This window comes from Ochotona princeps, chromosome 12 (assembly GCF_030435755.1).
Source record: "Ochotona princeps isolate mOchPri1 chromosome 12, mOchPri1.hap1, whole genome shotgun sequence".
In the NCBI taxonomy this organism is placed as follows: domain Eukaryota; kingdom Metazoa; phylum Chordata; class Mammalia; order Lagomorpha; family Ochotonidae; genus Ochotona; species Ochotona princeps.
Genome location: NC_080843.1, coordinates 2,870,179 through 2,892,521, shown reverse-complemented (window position 1 = coordinate 2,892,521; position 22,343 = coordinate 2,870,179). Strand labels below are relative to the sequence as shown.

General features: G+C 45.2%; 1 protein-coding gene across 2 annotated transcripts in view; it reads right to left on the bottom strand.

The window, feature by feature from the left end:
* NALF1 (NALCN channel auxiliary factor 1) overlaps window positions 1-4,016 on the bottom strand; it is a 487,213-nt gene extending 483,197 nt beyond the window's left edge. The window contains exon 1 of one of the 2 annotated variants that reach the window (XM_004577358.2): window positions 2,465-4,016. In XM_004577358.2, coding sequence (XP_004577415.2) covers window positions 2,465-3,394 — 930 coding nt within the window. In that variant the 5' untranslated portion in view covers window positions 3,395-4,016. The remainder of the gene's footprint in view (window positions 1-2,464) is intronic. The other variant, XM_036493373.2, reaches the window with a different exon arrangement.
* Between the last annotated feature and the right edge of the window lie 18,327 nt (window positions 4,017-22,343).

The window sequence follows — 22,343 nt, the reverse complement described above, 5'->3', positions numbered from 1 at the left end:
ATGACTACATTAACAATGACATAAATATAATACATTTACTTTTAATAGAGCCTGTGACTTTGTAGCTGACTTGAAGAGGAAAAATTCTGCATAGAAGTTTCCTCTCAAACTAAGACTCGATAATGATCATCTCAGAACTGCAGGTACATTTGAAATAAAAGTGTTCATAAGGAGGCTCAGACACACACTTAGCATTTTCAGCCATACAATATGACTTGCATAGAGCTTATGACTGCGTATGCAGCTTATTGAGAATCACTCAGAAGTTATTCACCAAACTAAGAAACGATGTTTTTATTATATTTGCAGGTACACCAGTTTAATTATGACTCTTCAACTGGGAATTCTAACACCACAATTATGAAGCTTCAATTTTGAAATCATTTGTCTTGAAATAAATGTTTTAAACTGACAAACAAGAGTAACAAAAAAATTGCAATCTACATGACATCACAGATAATAAATTTCATGCTGTGAAAGTAAAAAATGTGAATGCCTATGTTAAATTTTCTATGTGAAAAAAGTGAGGTGCTAATATTTTCATGATATTCTTTTGTATACACGGTGAGCAACTCCTATCTTGTACAAAAACATAGTCATGCTTCAAGGACTAAATAAATGCAGTTAACTTACACTGTACATTCTGTATTTTATGGTGTGCAGCTAAGAATCAACTCAGTACAGGTAGAAAGGAAACATGACATTTTTAGTCTAGACCTCTGAGTGACATATATTGCACATGGTTATTCGAAAATATACTGCTGCCTGTTGCCCATGTAGATTATCTGACAAAAAATGAAACTTGACAAATTGAAAGTATTCAAAAACATGTAGAGGCCTCACATTCAGAAAATAATTAGATTATTGCAAGGTCCCACTCTGAAACATACATTGCCAAAATGAGGGCTATATATTTAGATGTTATTAGTAACAGTAAGAGAAAGAGCAATTTCTTTATCTATATTTTCCATCTAACACATTTTGTCAAAATAAATTACACAATATGTACCCTAGAAATTCATTTCTATAACTAAGTTTAATACTCCGGTGATACGGTGAAAAATAGGAAGGGATGATTAGAATCAAATCATACAGGAAAGTAGAATTCTAAACTGACATCATAATTTGGAATGACCATTTTCAAATATCTAGTTTCTGACCCTAAAGGATAATCTTAGAGAAAAAACTATTTGAATCAGCTTAATTGTCAATAGGACAAGTGATAAAATGTGAAATATGAACCTTGAACTATTTGAATCAGAAATGACATATCCCTTAACCCAGTTATCTTATGAAAGCATCACAAATTACTTTGCTTTATCTACGCATCATCGCAGTTTCCCAGTACAAAGAAAGTCGGGCAGTATTCTGTTTTGTGTGGGGTTGAGGAAACAGAAAAAAATAAAGAGAAAAATGAAGTGTATTACTTCTTTTATAAAGCAGTAGTGTTGTGTACTGTCTACAAAATGACTCTCATAACAATTCATTGCTTCTTCCCTACTAAAAGCCAGTGTAGCATCCTCCCCAAGCACAGCTCCGCAGCGCTGATATCAGCACCATGGACAGGGACACCCTTTGCAGAACAGGTGCCCCATTCAAAGCTCCATTCCCCTTTAGCAATATGCAAGTCATTTACCACTGAACAGAAAATGCTCAGATAGAAATTACCAAATATTTCAGCAAATTTGACGTCATAGCATCATGAATTTGTCATTTAGCAGTTCTGAAGGGCATGCTGAAAATCCAAGCTAATTACATAAGGTATTCAATAAATAAAACAACATTGCTATCATCTCCAGCCACCTGATCATAATTTTCCACTCCACTCCTGCAAAATCTTGCATCAATAATTACTGAAACAGACTCGAGAAGTCAAGAAATCTAAGGAGAATAAATCCACTCAGGTAGGCCCCCAGAGTTCCCAAAGCAGCCCAAACCACACTTTTGCTGTTGTTGCTTCTCTTCCACAACCACAAACACTCTCCTTGTTCCTCTGCTCCAACAAGTTAATGATGTCACCAAGAGTTCCTGTGTCAGAGACAGGTGCCACACTACACACTTTAGTCTCCCTGACTCTCACTCCTCCATCCGTGGTGCTCAGTGGGCAGCCCACTGTGTCTTCCTGACCTGCCTTGCTCACATGCCATTCCTGACTCCATGTAGCATGGTTACAGGCAACTGCACAGCTGTGATAAATGGGGGAACACCAACTCCCTCACCCGGAAAACCAGGCACATTCCTGATCCTCCAAGGATTCCCAGGGAAACGGAAAACATCAGCGCATCAGCAATGCCCCAGGCACCATGGACAGTAACAGCAGGTCAAGCCCCTAGAACCACGCACACCACCACTGATGTCACAAAACCAGAGCCAAAGAGAAAACCCCGATTTGCAAACACCTGCAATGAGGCAAACAGGGACAGGCAAGAGAGACGGGGGTGGGGGGGTCAGCCACTGTGCCTACCTTGCAGTCTTCTGGGCAGGACTTCACCGAGTACTCCTGCGACTGTAAGTACTTGTGGAGCACGCTCTCAAACTCCTCGTACTTCTCCTGCGCGTGGTGGTCGTAGTCTTGGTACGCCTCGACGCACTGTCTGCAGGTGGTCATCTCGCCGCCTTCCGTGAGCACCACATCCAGACTGCAGTTCAAAGTGTTGGGGCTGGACAGCCCCGAGAACAACTCCCAGAGTGTGTAGGAATTACAAAACGAAAGGTAAAAATCTGACAAGTTCCAGAGCGGAGCTGCCTGCTTGCCCCTGGTCTGCTGCTCCTCCCCCGCGGCCGCCACCCCCCGACTCCAGTTCCTGGCGCACACGGCATCCGCGCTCTCCACGGTGAAGCACTGGCCCGACGAGGCGCCCTGTGGGTAGCAAGTCTCCAGGCGCCACACGGGCTTGGCAGAGTTTCCTAGAAAAAGAGCTTTGCTCCGCTTGCTTTTGCCTCGGGTGCCCTTGCCGCCGCCGTCTCCCGGGGACGGGGGCAGGGTGGGGGACGAGGAGGCGGAGAGCAGTCGGTGTGCCTGGGTGGCCGGCGAGGACTCCCCCATGCTGGCCAGCAGCGCGGGCCAGGAGGGCTCCTGCTGCCGCTGCCGCTGCTGCCGCTGCCGCTGCCTCTGCTGCTGCTGTTGCTGTTGGTGCTGGTGCTGGTGTTGCTGCTGCTGCTGCTGCTGCTGTTGCTGCTGCTCCTTGTCCCGGGTGCGGGTCAGTTTGGCCTCGGCGCAGAACCACAAGTGATCAGAGAGCAGGACTGTGAAAAACAAGAGAGATGCCAGAGACAGTCGCCATTTCTGAGCCCTCTCGGAATCGATGAACGGTTTCTCGTTCTCCCGGGGTGCTGCCAACCAGATTTTTAAGCCGTCGTCATACTGCCGACACATCCAAGCACCCCTGGTCATATTTTGGGAGCGCACAGCCCTGGCCGACTCCACCGTGAGGGCTCCGCTGCCGGTGGCACCACAATATGCATTGACTTAAAGGGTTTAATTTCCTTATCCCCTCCTCCCGTTTCTTCTCTCCCTCTCTCTCCCCTCTCTCTCTCCCTCTCTCCCTATCTCTCCTCTCTCTCTCTCTCCCCCTCTCTCTCTCTCTCTCCTTCTCTCTCCTCCCCCCCCCCCCCCGTCTACATAAATATTACCAGGCTTTGGAGAAAAATCTGACTCGCTTCCGACCTAGTCATCAGCCGACCCCATCTCTGTAGAGTGGGGAAACAATAATGCAGAGAGAGCGGAGGAGAGAGAGAGAGAGGAGAGAGAGGGAGCGAGGATGAGGGAGAGAGAGGCCGAGGAGGCCGGCGCTTGGCTGGCCGCGCTGGGGCCGAGTGCAGGAGGTGATGGTGGCGCGAGCGTGTGGCTGGCGCGGCTGCTCTCACCCCGGCATCGTCAGCGCGCGGGTCCCCATGGCCCCGCCGAGTTCTGCCCGCTCTCCCCCGCCGGGGGCATGCCGCGTCTCCGCTGCCCACAGACGGCGACCGGAGCGCCTCCCCTCCTCCCCTCCTCCTTCCTCTCCTTCGCCCGGTCCTCCTCCTCCTCCTCTTCCTCCACCTCCTCCTCCCGCTCCTACTCGGCGCTGCCTCTCCCGGCGTCCGGAGCCTGGGCAGCCGCCGCGGGCCGCGCGCGCCCTCCGCCCCACCCCGCGCCCCGCGTGCCAGCAGCCGCAGGTCTGCCCGCGGGCGCCGGGGCCCCGGCCGCTGACGCCGCCTCCCGCGGACGGGGCCGAGTCGCCTGGGCTGGGCCTCCCGAGACCACAGTCATCTTCAGTGCCCGGGCTAAGTTGCCGCCATCTTCGTCCTGGAGAAACACTTTTTTGGGGAGAGCGCTGGCTTTTGCGTCATCTCCTCCCGCGTCGAGCTCGCTCTATCCTGGCGCAGTGGCGGCTTGGCCACGGGAGGAGGGCGAGGACGCGCGGGGCGGCCGCCCAGGGGCCCCGCCCGGCCGTCTGGGCTGGGCGCCTGCTCTTAGCTTCCTCTACCCCCTCCCCACTTCTTTTCTTTTCTCTCTCTCTCTCTCTCTCTCTCTCTCTCTCTCTCTCTCTCTCTCTCTCAAAAAAAGTCCGAATGAGGACTCTGCCTGGCGGAGGATGCGGATTTCTGCAGCATCTCGCTGCCCTGGGTCTCTGGAAACAGTCCGCCTCGCGGGCTAGAGGTTTAAGGTTTCTTTGGTGGCAGGGATCTGAGGACAACCTACCTCTGTCCTGGGGCGAGAGAGGCCAAGCCAAGGGGAAGGCTGGGAGGGGGCCGAGACCGTGACACCCGGTGTCTGCGAATACGCCCGGGCACCCCGGAACCCTAGGCAATCTCTGTGTCCAGCACTGATTATATGGAGTGCACAGGACGTGTGTGTGTGTGTGTGTGTGTGTATCTGCAGATCCAGCCACGTGGCGGTTACATGTCCATTGAATTTGTTGCATTTTTGCAGCTACAGGCAAGAGTATGCCAGCCACACGAGTCACCGCTTGCATGCTGAAAAGTCAAGGATGACAAGTGGCCTTATCCAGCCTTACGAAAAAGCAGGGCCACTTGCACTGCCCAGAGCCCCGGATCGTTTCCCAGGTCCAAGTGAGCCCTCTCCACCACGGAGGAGGCAGCCTTGGGTAGCGAGTATTCCTGAGTCCTGTGTCCGCTATGTTCCCTAGCCCTGTGAGTGGGCTCGCTGCCCCAGGACATCCGCAGCCCAGGCGAGCTGGGCCACCAGGGAGGCGCCGCCGCCGCTGTAGCCCAGGTCTCTGGTGCCGCTTAGTGTTGGGGAAGCGACAGGCAACACTGGCATGTAGCAGGGTCTTCAGAACTGGGGCACACAGCGGCCTCCTTTGGTATCTGGGAGCTCCTCTCTTGGCCCCATCCCCGCCAAGCTAGGGGCGCGGGGAGCGCAGCCGAACTAGCGAACTAGAGGGCACACTCGCGGCTTCCAGCAGTGTAGCTTGAAATGTTGCTCCTCTACAGGCGCTGGGGCGCTCTCCTTCTTGTCTGCCAAGGCCCCGGGCTCTGCCCAAGAGCACCTGCCGCTGGACCTTAACAGGTGTTCTGGCTTTGAACAAATTTCTTGAGAAGCCAAAAGGACATGTCATTGGGATGCGTGTTCTTGGAGGTCGGTGGGAGAAGCGGGTGTGAGAGATGTGTGCACTTTGAAGAGGAAAAGGGCGGGATCCCATGGCCTGATTCCTTCCGCAGCGTAGTAGGACACACCACTTTTTAACTCTAAGTTCAAAGTAGCACAAAACTGAATGTCAGCAGCGCCAAAAAACCTGAGTTCCGATTCCTGACTGGTTTCCATAGAAATGGCACGTGTTGTTTTAAAACCTAATTTGTATATAATTTTGATAATTTTTCTTTGGCGTGCTGAATTTCTTACTAAAAATCCAACTTGTTTTTTTTATATTTGACGCAAAACATTATTTGGTAACCACACTATGAACCAGCCAACAGTCTGTACTTTATGAGAAATAAGCTAAACATGTGTAGTATTTATGTATACAATTATATGGACATACGTAATTAGCATCATTAGCAGATGTGTGAATGCTATAGAAAATTCTACAAAGAAAAAATTGAAAGCCGTTACTTCCATTTTGCAGTATCTCTACAGCAAACATATGTTATGTCATGAACCCCTTATTTTGTTCTATCCATTGATCCAGAAGTTTAACAGAATACACTGGATAACACATTTTCCCTTTAGCTTCCCATTGTTGCTGTGAATCAGACACACTCATGTTATTGTCATGTTGGATTTTTGGTTTGTTATTCTGGGTGTATCTTATGGAATTCAGAAATCCAAAGCCAGAGGACATAGAAGGTCTCTCTACAGCTTCTCTGCCTAAATAGACTATTTGGAAATGCTGGAATTTCCTATTTGTGTACTTTCCTATACTCCAGCTCAGAGACTTTCAAACTTTCCTTACTGGAAAATGAAATGAGGGCGTTGAAGCCTTGGCTCTCTCCCAAAGACCCACTTCTGTAGAACTTGGCATGAAGGGAAGGGGCAAGTTGAGGACGCTGTGTTTTTTCAACTCCTCCTTGGTAACTAGAGAACCAGTGGCTATAGGTATCCACAGGAATGGCCCTACTGGATGTAGGAGTTGCTGTCAATCAAATGGGGGACCACCATGCTCCAAATTCTAAACCAACGTAAGCATGATTGTTAGGAAAATGAACCAAGTGAGACAGCACATGACAAATTGTAAGAGTCAAAGTCCCAGCTATAAATCCATTCCCTAGAGAAGGAGTTTGCAGGCACCCTCCACACCCATAGCCTGATGCTCATCTGCATATCCCCCGAAGCTGACAGATGAAGCAGAGCCCTTAAAACACTGCGTGTAACCCCATGTATTAGGTGTATGTCTTCATCTTCCTCATTCGGGGCTGAGCAATAAAAATACGTTTACCATTTAGAAACATGGGTAGATTTTACAAATGTTCTTACGTGTTTGAAAGACAAAGAAACAGCAAGCAGGAAAGGCAGAGACAAAGAGAGGCGCAATAGTGAAAGAAAGAGTGATGTCTCCTATTTGCTGGCTCACGCCAAACGTAACTACAACGGTTGGAGCTGGGCCAGTGAATCCAGCCGTGGCTCAGAATTCAGTCCAGGTCTCCTGTCCACATGATAGCAACCTGAGTGTTTGAGCCGTGACCTGCCACCTCTCAGAGTTTGCATAATCAGAGAGCAAGAATCAAGAGTAAGAATCACGCATTGAGCCCAGGTACTGTAGTGTGGGATACAGGTGTGTTAATCAGTATCTTAATTAGGAAATCCCAGGCTTAGTAGATAATCATATATTTTACTTTCCAAATCTCAAAAAAATGAAGATTATGTAAATTTGCTATCATTTAAAAATAAGCAAGTTATCAATTAATTCTGCTTTGCACATTTCTACTCATTCAAATCACAGTGTACACATGGTTCTTTTTCCCCTCTGCTTTCTTCAGCCATTCCAGGCAATCAATTAATCATCCATAAATTCATTTGACCAATGTATGTTGAGTAGTTATCACACACGTTTCTAGGAACAGAAATGTGAGCCTGTCTTGAATGTATTTTGCATGTATTTGGAATTTAACCACCAGCTCTTCTCTGCTTGTTCCTTCAATGTATGCATCACTAAGCCTCGACCAGTTCAAGGTGACTTTCCTCTTGCATGTCTGGGGACAGGTCTTCACACACTCCTGGAAACAGGCTTTATCCACTCATTCTTTCATCTGCGCATTTGCAGAGTTCATGGTTTTCATAGACGTCCATCACGCATCATTCACTTCGTTCAACAATACCTGTTGAAGGCCCTTTCGCCTTGGCAAGTGGCTGGAAATATTGCCTATGTTTGTTTATACAGCTGCTTTCTTCTCTTTTTAACCTGACTACATGCTCTTATTGGGCAACATTTTCTTTTGTGTTTACAGCAGTCCACAGGGTGGAAGTAGATATATGTACAGACATAATTCAAAAAACCCGACACATCCCCTCTTCCACATGCTCTGTGAAAGTTGCCTACACAGCCCTCCAGATGCAGTCTGTGTAAAGCACCAGTTCAGTCTTCTTGAGGGCCAGCGATGGCTCAATTGGCTAACTCTGCCTGAAAATGCCAGCATCCCATTTGGGTGCTGCTTCATGCCCTGGCTGCTCTACTTCCCATCCAGTTCACTGTTCATGGCCTGGGAAAGCAATATAGGATGGTCCAAAGCCTGGGACCCTGCACCCACGTGGGAGACCGGGAAGAAGCTCCTGACTCCTGGTTTTGGATTTGTTTAGCTCTTACCATTATGGCCATTTGAGAAGTAAACCAACAGATAGATTTTTCTCCCTGTATCTCCTTCTCTCTGTAAATCTACCTTTCCAATAATAACAAGTAAAGCTTTTTTTTTAAAGGAAGACAATCCTATTGAAAAGAACACAAAGAGATTCTAAACAGACTTACTGGATGGATTTATTGACTCTAGTAGCTATACTGTCCAGGGGCAACTTTCTTTTACTCCTAGCTAAATTTGGAGGTAAAGAATATTTTCCCAACCAACTCGCCACTCTTCCTTCTGACTTGTTGTCTCTTTTCATTTGTAGGGGTTTCTCTTGGCAGGATTCTGGTGGCAGCTGCCCTTGCTCAGAATCCAGCATTCAAGACTCTTAGCAATGACAACATCCTTTCTAGATGTCCAGAGGCTCACTGTGACTGCGAAGTCTTCCGTCACATGTTCACTCCTAAGCTAGTCATTAGGACTTACAGCCACCTCCCATCACGGTACCCCTGCCCCTGCCGCACACACTGAATCTCAGAGTGATCACCTGCAATGCAAACTATGGGACGGTTGCCAAGACTGGGGCAGAGGACTCAGCTACACAGGGCAGCAAACATCCCTCTTCCCCTCCATGCCCAGCTAAACACACTCATTTCCTCTGAACTTGACGACCTTTTTCAATTAGGTTCATTTTACTGACAAGCCATAGAAAATCCACTTAAATGAATTTGAGGGCGGGGAAGGAATCTATTAGCTTTTACCACCAAAATGTCCAAGAACAATGCTGCGATGCTGGCTTCGTTGCCAGCTGCTTGCAGCTCACTGAATATCAGGACACAAGCAGCCTTCCTGTGTTCTGAGTTCTGCCTTCCACCCCTCGAGCTTCATTCTCCAGCTCCACATTGTGAACTCTACAGGTCCCAGGTTCAAGATGCTTCGCTCATTGCTCAGCCTGGCTTGGTTCTGGAGTCTTAATCTACGACCTGAGGCCAAACAATGGGACATAACGTTAGTCTGGCACATGTGTCATTTTCTGAAAGCCAGGACTGAAGTCAGTTTTGCTGAAGCCACGTGGACTGAGAAGAGATTACTAAAACAAGGTCTGGATAACATAAAACAAGAAGAAAGTAGATGCACAGGAAAGAAAAAGGCTAATCAGGGAAATAATACAGCCTACTTTCCGGTCTGAGAGTCCTCGCATCTGACCCCAAGCCCAGCTCTCTGCGATGCCGTGATGCAACGTGCAGTATGTCAAGGTAACGCACAGCGAACAAACAAGTCCCGGCCGTTCCCACGCGCACCCAGCGCTGGCTTGGGAGAGACCACTCATTCCCGGAGGAAAAGTTTGAGAGGTTTCCCCTGCCATGGTTGACAGGCTTGTTTCAGCAAGGAGACCTGAATATAATATAATTATGTGACAGCCGTGACAGACTAGAGTAAAGCGAACATTCTGTGCTTCTCAGAAATTTGTCAAGTCAAGATTCCAAAGCTAAACTGCGACGCCTGTGCAGATGAGGCGGCGCAGCTTCGCTAAGGAGAGGCTGTGTTAAGAATCTGAGTTTTCACCCGGGACCTCCAGCCACGTGCAGACTAAAGAACAAAGCGGAGAGGAGAGAGGCATGCCTGCTAGGAACTTCTGCCATTTACGCAAGACTCCAGATGCCAACGAACCACGTAGGAAATTTTTATTCAGCATGGAAGAGGCAGTCAGAGGGGGCCGAAAGAGCAGAGAGAGCCATAGTAGCAGGCGGAGGGTAGCAGGGCAATGAGGGGGCTATAAGCATGTACAGTGGGACAAAAAGAAGATGAGAGAAAATGAAAGAGAACACAGGGTTGGGTATTGGCGTACAGGGCCATGGGGACTGGTGGATGCGGCAGTAGGTGGGACCAAGGACATGGAGGCAAGGGATTGGTGGATAGTGCTGTCAGGTACAAAATTGGACATAAAACTAAATAGCGGAAGGCTTTACAGGAATGAAATTGAAACCGAAACTTAGGGGAACTTAAATCTAAGGGAAACCACGACCAACATTTAAGGGAACAGAGACCTAAGGGAAGCAAGTATTAAAGCTGTGGTCGGTCTTAAATGGTAGGGGTCTCTTCAATCTTCTGAGCCGCTGTTTGAGTCACACCTCACCAAGCGGATGTGAAGGCAAAGTTGAGGCAGTTGAGTTCCTGTTTACATTGAGGTGCCCTGTTATCTACATTTATGAATATCTGGGACAAAACTAAACCTGTAAGAAATTCCCCTGGACCACCCCAAGGTTCTCATTACCATTGTAACATTCATACCCATATGTAAACTATAACTTTAAATATATATACATAGCAGGGCCAGTGCTGTGGCACAGAGTGTTCAGCACAAGCTATGAATCCTACATGAGTGCCTGTTGGAGTCCTGGATGCTCCAAAAGTCGGAGAAGATAACCTGAGTACTTGGTCCTGTGAACCCAAGTATGAGACTCAGATGAAGCTCCTGGCTACAGCCTGGCCCCACACTGACCCGGGTGGCCATTTGAGGAGTAAACTTGTGCTGGAAAATCTCTGTCTGTCCCATGAATTCTGCCTTTCAAGTAAATAAATTAACACATCTTTAGAAAAAAATAATTTAGCATTTCAAAAGACAGCAGAGCAAAATTTCAGCAGAAAATGAAGAAAAACAAATCTGCTGGAGTCCCAGGTTAAAGTTATTGGGCATGGATTTCAAAGCACATTAATGAAAATGCTCAAGAAAATGGGTAACATGTTTTCTTGAACCTACCCAGAGAAATCCTAACATTGAATTGAATATAAACTCCTGAGCTAACATGATAAAAAAAAGTATAAACAAATATTTAAACATCTTAGAATAGTCAAGTAAGCAAGGGTATTATCATCAAGCAGGTGTTTTTCTGGTCGTTTCTGAAATTTTGTGCCTGGGTAAAATAGGAATTTATATTATTCTGGCTCATGAATGTTTACTTCTTTACTCTTCAACATCTATGCTCAAACCCACGAGTTAGTGTAAAGTGGCAGATAGTTAGGGTCTCTGGTTCCTGGTGAAATCTTCCTTTGAAAACATGAAACCTTGCTTCCTCCCTATTTTTGCCTCCTTTGGCAAGAAGCATTCCCCCAGGATTCTGGTTTTACCACAACAACAGCTGCTGGGCTGCTAGGTGGAGCCCCTGCTGGGATGTGAATTCTACCTCCTTAAGTACCAGGTTTACCATGAAATTTCAAAAGAGTCAGAAAATCTCATTGATCTTTGACCAAACTGTCCGACTTGCATCTCTTTGAATTTTAATCCTGAGTAAGCTCAAGGTTGTGCCTGAGATCCCAGCCAATCAGGGCACTGGGAAGGAGGCTTGGGTCACAGCCTGTGACAGCCTTTGAGTTCCCAACAGGCAAGGCAGGATTAGAATTCTAGCCTTTGGTTATAACCGTTCCTGTAATTTGTGTTTGTTTTTTCCCTCCCTCAATATGATATTTAGTAGACACCACATCCACCATTTTCTTGGGTTTTTGGAACCCCTCCTTTCACTATGACAGGAGACCTTTCTCAAATAAATCTTGCCTTGCACTCTGAAATTGTCTGCATGAAAATTCTTTCATATGAGACAAAATCAAAGTTGCTGTCATCTTCCGCATCAAATTCCCTACAACACTGAGATTTCCACTTTAACCTGTGTCTCCAGGCAAATTGAACCCACAATGTGAGGTGAGGCAGTGCGCCCTTACTCTGGTCACCAAGCCCCATTCCAGTCACATGATGGCAGCTACAAAATAACGCTGCGAACTCAAGCACCAGACACAGAGTTACACAAGAGGTTTTGTTTCAGAGGGAGAGGTGGCCACAGGAAAGGTTTTATGCCAGTGGGAGAGGCTGCCATGGGGAAGTGGGAGAAAGCAGGGCCGAAGATGGCTGTGGGAAGGGAGACAAAGCAGAGAGCAGAAGAGAAGAAAACAGGGGGTTTCATGCCATAGCAACAGGAACGGCTCTAAGGGAGGCCAGTGGGAGAGCTGAGAACTGAGAGCAGAGGCAGGGAGACCAGAGAGCCAGGAAAGCATAGAGTCCAGTGAGACAAAGGAAGGGAGTGTGCTTCTATAGCATATTGAGAGTACAGGCTTGCAGGGATTGGAAGTTACAGCAGTAGGCGGGGGCAGGGGATAGAGGGCCGCAAGGGATTGGTGGACAGGGCTGTCAGAGAACAAAACCTGCATGGAACTAAAGAGATTAAAATGGAAACCAAAACCAAAACATAAGGTAACTGAAGCCCAAGGGAAACAGTTATTTAAAGCATCAGTATGTCTAAAATCGTGGTGGGGGGTCGTCATCAATGGTCAGGGCTGATATTGGAGTTAGTCCTCACAGCTCCTCACAATGACAATGGCAGTAACTGGCTCCTCCTCTAACATCAGAGGCCCAGGAGGTGCAGAGAACGCAAAGAACACCAATCCTTCCAGGTCCAGTTGCAGCTGAGTATCAGTCCGTCTTGCCTGGATGCTCTCTAACTTTGTCTTGGGAATAAGAATTGGGCTTTCTGACCTCACAGGGTTCCCAACTGTGAGGTTTCTAAGTCATTTGATTCACTTTCTCTTGTTGGTTGGGTTGTATCCAACCTCATCTGGGTGATCTTCCTTTCTGTCAACTATAGTTTACTGATTTTTTTCCTTATGAAACCTGAGCCCCTGTAATACAAAAGCCTGGTCCAGGCCCAAGCCCCTTCCCCTAGCATAAGGGGTCCTTGCCTGACTTTTATCAAAAGCAGTTCACTGACTTCAGAAAGTCATTCCCAGGAATCATTCGTTTCTCTAATAGATAAAAGTGTTAATGGCCAGCCCTGTCTGGAAGGAAATCCTGTAACTACGTTCCAATAATCCCAACCAGATCAACAACATAGGTTCTCTAAAGATGACAGCATTGCTGACGAGTTAGGAACCTTGCACGTATGCACCTCTCAGCCCCAATATTCTGTCTATAAAATCCTTCACCCTTAACTCCTCAGGGAGCCTGGAAATTGGGCAAAAACTGCCCGGCTCCTTGCTCTGCATTTAGCAATAAAAAACAACTTTCTTCCACCACCCCGATGTCAGTAATTGGCTTCCTGCACGTTGTGTGAGCAGAGCCAGTTTGGAGGTTCTACAGTAATACCTCCCACCAGTTTGGGGTGTTATTCAGTAATACTATTTTCTAATACTTGTCCTCCCAAATCTGCATGCTAAAACTCAGTATTCACAAGATGTGCTCACTATCTATGTCCATCTGGGGAACTTTGATTTCCAATTTTCTAATTTGGAATGTTGCCTACCTCAAGGTTTATCTCAATTGAGTTTGTGTTTTGGGAAGTCAGTGTCTCATTTTATGATGTAATTACTGTCAATGTGAAACCCTATTTTCAGTTGAGATTATATATCCATTGGAGATATTTGGCTAATGTACCTAAAAAGCCAAGCAATGGTATTGGCTTGGGTTGCCTGGGCTCTGTTTGTGTCAGCTCCACTTTCCACTGTGGCTCTAACCATGGTAAGCTCACAACAGCATGAGTTGCCTCATCTCTCAAGTTCATCCAGCACCAAAGTTTCTCTGTGTCTCATTGACTCTGCTATAACAAGGCCCCATTGCTGAACCACTCTGCAGAGATCAGCACCCGGTCCTCATTTCCTAATCATTGTTCTCGCAAAGGACAAACATTAAGAGACGACCATTTGCCACAAAGTTAAAGGGTGGCATTCTCAACAGAAGAATAGGGAATAAATGCTGGGTTGTATATGGCTGTATACCTGGATTGTGCAATGAGGAATAACTAAAATCTACATACAGGATGGCTGGTCATCAATATTTTCAGAAAAAAAGTTGTGAATCAATGAGGAGAGAAGCACTGTGTGAAGGATTATGAAAAGTGGAGGTGCCAGGATCAAAGTAAAGCTACCACCTATTTCAGCCTCAGAAAAGTACTAGCTGCTTTGAAGGAAGGAGTCTTAGACATAACATGTCTGACAGTAACCCACAAAGACTCAGAATCATGGCATCACCCAGAAACAGGAATTAACTGCATCTTCGCAACTGCTGTTGAACCTCAGACTAATGTAGCCCTGCCTACTAATCACAGTGGCTAAAGCTTGTTTCCAAATCTCTGATGGATTTGTGCCCATTTTTGCCTTTAAAAACTTATTTTTTGCTTCAATCTTCTTGAAAACACTCATAGCTTACCAAAGTAGCTGAATTCCCATTGCGAAGACCTGCTTTGTCAGTCCCAAAGATATATCCTTATCCTTCAGCGTGTCTCTCTCCATCTAGCATTGTTGTTCTTTGTACTTTTAAGTTGACCATACTAAAGACCAGGATAGAAAGATCAACTTGATGCAAATTGAAGAGAAGCTCAGTACAAATCATTCTCTTTTCACATATTGCTAATTCTCATTCACATTCCACTTTGAAGATGTAATGTATGGGTATGTTTACATCATATAAATGTAGTGAATTGAATTCAATCCTAAAGGTTATACATAAGGAACATCATTCTAATTAAGTTCATCATGATATTAACAGTAGATACAACCACTATACAAAGTCATTTTAAGTACTGAGTAAATATAAGTCTCTCACTTAGTAACCTGTGAAAATCTATTACAATAGTTGTGTGTGTGTGTGTGTGTGTTAAAGAGAATCGTATGACTAAGCAGGCAGATGCACTGGTGTGTGTTAACTCAGGCTACCATAGCAAAATACCACGAACCGAGGTCTTTAAACATCCTTTCTCAAAGGATGCTAAGAAGTCCAGAATGAAGAGCCAGCTGATGTCTAATCAGACAGTTGATTTCCTGCAAATTCTTCATGGGTTATGTAGGGAGGAAGGCCTTTCATGTTAAATGACACTACTTCCACCTGAGCACTTCACCATCATCTTCATCTACTTCCTCCCAAAGATTTTCATCTCACTGTGGCTTTAACACATGGAGTAGGAGTGACACAATTCAATCCACAGCAATATGTGTTAACATTCATAAAAAGTATATAAAAGTATGTAAAATAAAAAGTATACAAAAGGTATATAAAATAACAATGTAATAGTTGCTGTCTTTGGGAAGTCAAATTGAATCATTGAGTAGAAATTTGTACTTTTTATCATGTGATTAAAATTCATGAGTAATTGCAGTGATATGATCTGGCAGTGTAACTTTTGAAAATCCCAACTATTCTTTTTGCAAAACACAAGGTAACAGGATATTTGAAAAGAAAAATTTTAGAATGAATCCTAGTTCCGAGTAGAAATCGGTATCTGTGGACTGAACATAGTAAAACATGAACAAGATATTTCACCACCTGTGAATCCTGCAGAAACCCATGCAGTACCCACCAGTATTCATCTCTCAGAGGGAAGCTTCAACATTGCACTTTAGATATCTGGAAGGTATTAAGATCTACAAACAAAACTGAATAATTTTCAGTCTCCAGTCTGCTGACAGCCCATAAGAGGCAGAGGGTGACTATGAACAGTACCATAGAGTAAGCCTTGAGCACATTGGGATTACCAGCCAACCCTCATACTTTGGTGATACTAGCAAGACAAAATGCAAAGTGAGCACCGAGGGAGAACAAGGGGCCAGCTGTGAAGCAGTCTCAGATGGCCCAGAAGGAAGACACTCAGGTGAGCAGGTGCAGTCAGACCGGGGAAGCCACTGAACCCCTAAACTTGGGAATTCTGAGGGCAGCCAGCGCCATTAGCTCTAGATCAGGGCCCACCAGGGCCACCAGCGTGGCTCTCCAGTGAAGCAGAGTCTGTGGGGTCCACAGGGGTCTGTGTGAGTGGACACATCATAGAAATTGTCTGGGATCCTCATGGTGTGCCATCTGCAGGTTTGCAAACCCCTGAGATGCAATTGGATCAGATGCAACGGCTGGAGAACCAGGGGCAGGAGGTATCACTACCAGACTTCAGACACCAGGAGCTAAAAGGGCTGATACCTGGAAACAGCAGGGGGTTGATGTCTCGTCTTGACAATCCAGGAATCTCCTCTAGGTCTCCCACATGACTGAAGCGTCCCAAGACTTTGGGCCACACTGCACTGCCTTCCTAGGCCACAAGCATGGAGCAGGATTCGAAGTGCAGCAATCGGAACCATGAACCAGCACCTATATGGGATGCTGGCTGCATTTTGAATTCTTTAGGAAGAAAAAAAACAGTAAGGAATCCAGAAGCCAAAAAGAAATCAGAATGTATCCGTTGTGTTGTCCTTTTCCTATCAGCTTATGTGGAGGGGTGAGGATAAAGGAATACGATCTGTTCCATAAGAAGCCAAAAAGTGGGCAAGCAAGTTAAGCTGCATCTTGGAGCATATCAGAATTGAACTTCATATCAGAATTGAATTTCAGATACTCTGCTTCTAAACCAACTTCCTGCTGATATGCACCCTAGGAAAGAGCAGATGATGCCTCAAATGTTTGCATCTCTGTTACCCCCATGAGAGAGTCAGATGGAGTTCCAGGCTCCTGGCTTTGGGCTGGCTCTGCCCTGGCTGTTGTAGGCACTCAGGGGGTAAGCGGTAAATGGAGGATCTCTCTCTCTCTCTTTGCATATGCATTTGTGTGTCTTTCTATGCATGAGAGAGAAAGGAAGAGAGAGGCAAAAAGGTACTCAGCCTTTTCCATAAAACAAAAAGTAATTAGGGGAAGATGAAGTCAATCCTATTGGCATGTTGACAGATAAGAAAAACTCAGAGCTACCCAGCCGCTACGTGAATGCACTGTAGTCTAATATTACATGTTGACCTGCAAGAAGTACCAATCATAACCTTCAAGTAGTTACTCCACAATACCAAAATCCAAGTTGATGGAGCTGATTCAAACACATAATTGCATTATTGAATTATTTTGTAAATGTGTTCTTGAAAAGTTGATTCCATTTTGTTCAAAATTGGCTTGAAATATTTCATCCAAATATTCCATGAATAGATTGCTAAGAAACTTCAACTTCTAAATAACTTGGGGAACTGTAATTATTAAAAATAGACCTCACAAGCAAAAAGACATTGAAAATCATCTCGGCACAGCCAAAAAGGATTGAACAAATCAGAGTGAGAATTCAGATGGTATATGAATTTAATTTTGAATTTCTGTAAGTGTGATTTGGAATATATTGGATGGTGAGAAGAATTTTTGATGAATTTTCTATTTTAATTGGATAAATTTATGTTCTGACTGGAACAGAACGAAACAGAGAAGCTCTATGATTTGCCAGCATACAAATGTAAGACAGTCAGAGACTCATAAATTGAATCCACTTATTTAATTTTGCATTTTAAAAATTCACATAAAAATAGATAGCGGGGGTGGACATTTGCTTAGTGATTAAGATGCCAGTGGAAATGTGCACATCTCCTCTTGGAGTGGCTGGGCTTTTGAGTTCTGCCTCTGCACCCATCTCCAGCTTCCTGCTAAGGTGGGCTCTCACAGACGGTGGTGATGCTTTCAAAAGTTGGATCCCTGCCACTGAAGGAAGAGTTCATGACTTCTGACTTCCATCAAATTGGACCCAGTCCCAATTATTCCTGATCATTGTGGCTCTGTGGGGAGTGAAACAGCAAATGGAATATCTTTTTCACCATCTGTCTCTACCTTTCAAATCAATAAAAATGAATAACCATGCACATATTTTTAAAAAGCAAACTCCTGCTTGCAAAAAAAATTAGTGAAATGGGAAAATCATTAACAACACAAACACTCATGGTAAAGGAAAGAAAAGGTATGTGTGACATGAGTTTGGCTCCCTGTAGATTGTCTTAGAAAAGTCCTCTCATTGTGTACCAAAGCAGTTGTGATAAGGAAGATCTAGAAAAGTGATACCGATTTTTTGTGTGATTTCCCCCTCAGAATGTTGCTCATTTGAAACCTGCGGTACGGATGCTCAGTTCCAACAAAAACAGCATCCACAAGGCTACGGAGTGTTGCAGAAGCTCAGGTGCTAGCACATTATGTATGAGATAGCAATCAGCCACAAGTGCCTCCTGCAAAGTTTGTATTTGTTTCTAGGGCATATCCTGCTACTGTGGAAGTCTTGTATGAGTTAGATGATGGGATAATCTGAATGTTTGTGTACTCCTAAATTCTCACATGGAAACTGCTTGAGTGAAGATCTCAAGAGACAGTTGGACCACGAGGGCGGAACCTCAACAATGGGGCACCACACTGAGCAAGGGACCACCCAGGATATGCTCTAGGTGCCACACGTGAGATCAGTGAGAAATGGGCTGTCTACAACATCAAAGCAAGGCCTCTCCAGAAACGGACCAGGCCAGCACTATGAAAAGACACCCAGGCTTCAGACCTGGGAGGAAGAGCTCTTGTGCCCAAGGCACCCAGTCACACTGTCAGTAGCCCAAACACAGATGCCAGACCGCATGTTCAAATAAGGTCAACTCTTCTATGACAGCTCTCCACACCAAAAATGAACCATCAGGCAATGTCAGTCAGAACCCTGAGCCAAGAGTCCCACGGATCCCAGCTGCCATCTTCAGGATTTTCACCTGGGGCTGAGAAACCAGCCCTAGCTAGGGGTTTTAACACCAGCATTCCTGTCAAGTCTTGTTTTCTATTGTTTACGCTGCCTGTCACTCTTGTAAATTCAGCTAATTACAAGGATTAAGAGCTGGTTTTTATAATGTGTTTAAACTTCATTTAGGTACTTCTGATCATTTTCACTTAAGTCTTTATGAGGAAATTCCCAAATTTTTAAATTTATATATCCTCCTGCAAGATACAGGCAGGTACAATGGACAGCTAAGTTTTTTTGTTTTGGTTTTTTTGTTTTGTTTTGTTTTCATTTTCCCTCAAAAGGGTTTTTGGTTTTAAGTTAGGTTTTATTTAATAAATGATGATTTTGCTTTCACTGTAGGTTTTTTTGGAACCAGATCTGACTTTCCAAACATCACCGCACAGCACTTAGTGCAAGGCCTGAGCTGTTTTCTGCTTTCTGTGCTCTATGGAGAAAGTGTGACATCAGAATTCTGGCAAATCTCTCTATCATTTGCTGCTCGTTCAAGTTCACTGTGAATCATCCCTGAACGGAAGGATGGGATGGTGGGCAACCTGCTAGGCCCGGAAGCCTTTCCCATTTATACCTGCATCTGGCATGACTGCCTGAAACCTGTCACTTCTCTGAAAATCCTGTGGCATATTGAACGCCCACTCAAGATTCTCCACTGCTGTTTCCGGCACTGTTTCCCACACATTTCCAGAATCTGGTAACACAGGTTCAGAACTGTCCTTGAGAGCCCCCTGCCTTAGCTCTCCAGCCTGGACGGTATTCTAAGTCAAAGAATGGTGCTCCCCACTTGCCCCATGGCTGCCTCATGCCTAGAAACTCCAATTGCCTGATGTGAGCTTTATTAGCAAAGATTGGTTGTAGCCTTGTGACAAGAGGGCTCACATGAACTCATTACTTCCAAAGAAACCACCCCAAAAGTCTGAGGGATAGAGAGCCTTGCTTTACTTACTGGAGGAACTGATGGCAGCTATTGACCAGGTCTCAATACTGGCCAGAGTGGGCAGCTTTCAAAAGTCAATAGGTGTGGGCCCGGCGGCGTGGCCTAATGGCTAAAGTCCTCGGCTTGAACGCCCCGGGATCCCATATGGGCGCCAGTTCTAATCCCAGGAGCTCCACTTCCCATCCAGCTCCAGGCTTGTGGCCTGGGAAAGCAGTCGAGGACGGCCCAAAGCTTTGGGACCCTGCACCCACTTGGGAGACCTGGAAGAGGTTCCTGGTTCCCGGCATTGGATCGGCGCAGCACCGGCTGTTGCAGCTCACTTGGGGAGTGAATCATTGGACGGAAGATCTTCCTCTCTGTCTCTCCTCCTCTCTGTATATCCGACTTTGTAATGGAAATAAATAAATATTATTTTTAAAAAGTCAACAGGTGTAATTGGTTTATGGGTATGTTCCCAGTGGTTGCACAAAGATTGCCACAGAACCTGCATTCCATTTACACTTGCCCTCCCCAGCAGATTCTGCGTGAGGTGCTTACCCTGAAGGAGAAGGGGAGGAGGCGTGGCTGTCCCAGCTGCCATTCTATGCTGTAGAATGCTCTGGGCTTTACATGCAATACCACTTTCTTATTCTTCCTATTATCACATGATTTCTTAGTCATTTTAGAGAGTTTGTATAGCATTCTGAAGCTTGAAATCTGTGCTTCATGTGCGATTCTTTAAATACAAAATTCACAAAATGTTCCAAATAGGACCCCAAAGAAGGTTCCCTTCTGCCATTGATTTTGAGAAAGTGCTGTCAAGATCATCACAGTTTCTTCTGGACAGGTCTCAGTCCCTAAAAGCAAGGCACCACATGAGTTCATTTTCCATTCAGTGCTAAGTGATGGCTTCAACCAAAGCACAGCTACAATTACACTACTGTGTGAATATGAAATTCCGTCACTGAAAAACAAGCTGCATCAAGACTTAAGAGCACTTAGCTCAGGGTACCTCATCTATACCCAAGGAAATTCCAGGGGTCTCCACAGTGTCTCAGAATCACAGTCTTCTCTTCACACCTGCTGCATTTCTGGTTAGCCTGAGCAGATCTCTGTCTGTGTGCCCTCTCACAGTCACATGTGCACATTACTCCCTCTTGAAAAGGTCCAGGGTCACAATGAGGTCCAACAAGATACCCGACAGCCTCTGCCATCTGCCTGGCCAGCCCCTTTCTGCCTGTTATCCCTGTAGCCAGCACCTACTCTCTGCGCCAACAACCCTGGAAGCCAGGGTGAGTCATATCCCACATCCCACCCTAAACCCGCTCCCCACCCCACAAACTAGGGGGCTAACCCACCTTATTGACCATCCTTCTAGATTTATTCAGAGGAAATCATTACTCACTGATACTTTTTATAGAGATTTTTAAATTTTCTTTAATTCATCAATGTATCAGATTCTCAGGGTCACGACAAATGCATGATAATTACAAACACAGCTCTCATGTTAACATAATAGTAATACAAACAAAAACACCAGGTTAACTTTTAGATACAATTGTCATTATTACTATTAATACATTCTGATACAGTTCCATAGGACGTGGGATTTTCTATCTGCCTCCACAGGTTCCCTCCCTTGTCATGATTTCCTTTCTAGTATTCAAATGGGTAGCCCTGCGTGAACAGTCATAAGTCCATCATTTTGTTTGTTATTGAAGTGTTCTCCAACATTGTAGGCATGGACAATGCTGGAGTTCAGCATCCTACTGTTAAGTTATAATCAACGGTTTCACTAAGCATCCATCTTTGGTCTGAATGCAGAGATGGATACTACATCTGGACATGTCAGTCTCCACTACACTTCTGATACACATCCCCTTAAATACAGAGCCAGAAAGCACATGGGGAAAAACAGGAAATTTACATCAACATGAAGTTAAGCAACATGCTACACAATGACCTATGTGTTGCTAAAGTGAAAAAAAAGAAAATCAAAAACCTTCTTGTAAAAATTGATGCTACTGCATGACTCATGAATTGGTGAAGTAATAATAATAGAAACAAGAATATCAATGCTCATGAGATGTAACAAAAACAGTGTTAAAAGGGACATTTACAAAACTCAGGTGCTTACCAACAATCAGAAAGTCTCATATGAGTGATCCCTTAATGAATCACTAGGAATGAACAGGAAATCTGACAAGATAAAATTCAGAGTAAAAATATAAATTTAAACAAGAAAGAACCATTCTCTACGAAGATGAGCAAAACAACCCCTCAGCAATATAATAACGAGCACCATGAAAGAGCATCCAGTTAAAATTTGAGATGAAAGAACAATGGCTCCAACTCTTTGCCCTTTACTGTCGGCGTGGCCAGTGCCAGGGACTGTAATGTGTTGTTGTGTAGTCGTATTTACAAGTTTGACTGAAGGCTCACCTCCATTCCTTAGTAGAGACGCATTCTGTTGATTTTCTTTGATTCCTGGTAGTCTGCTATCCGTTATACTCTTCGTTTGTGCGATTACACAAGTGTTTGTAATCCCCTTTATTTATTGATGTCTAGTCAAAGTAATTGATTTATTGATGCCTAGTTCCACTCAGTGGTGGTCTGAGAAGATGCATGGTATGATTTCATTTTTTTTAAGTTGATGAGGCTTGTTTTGCGACCTATTGTATGGT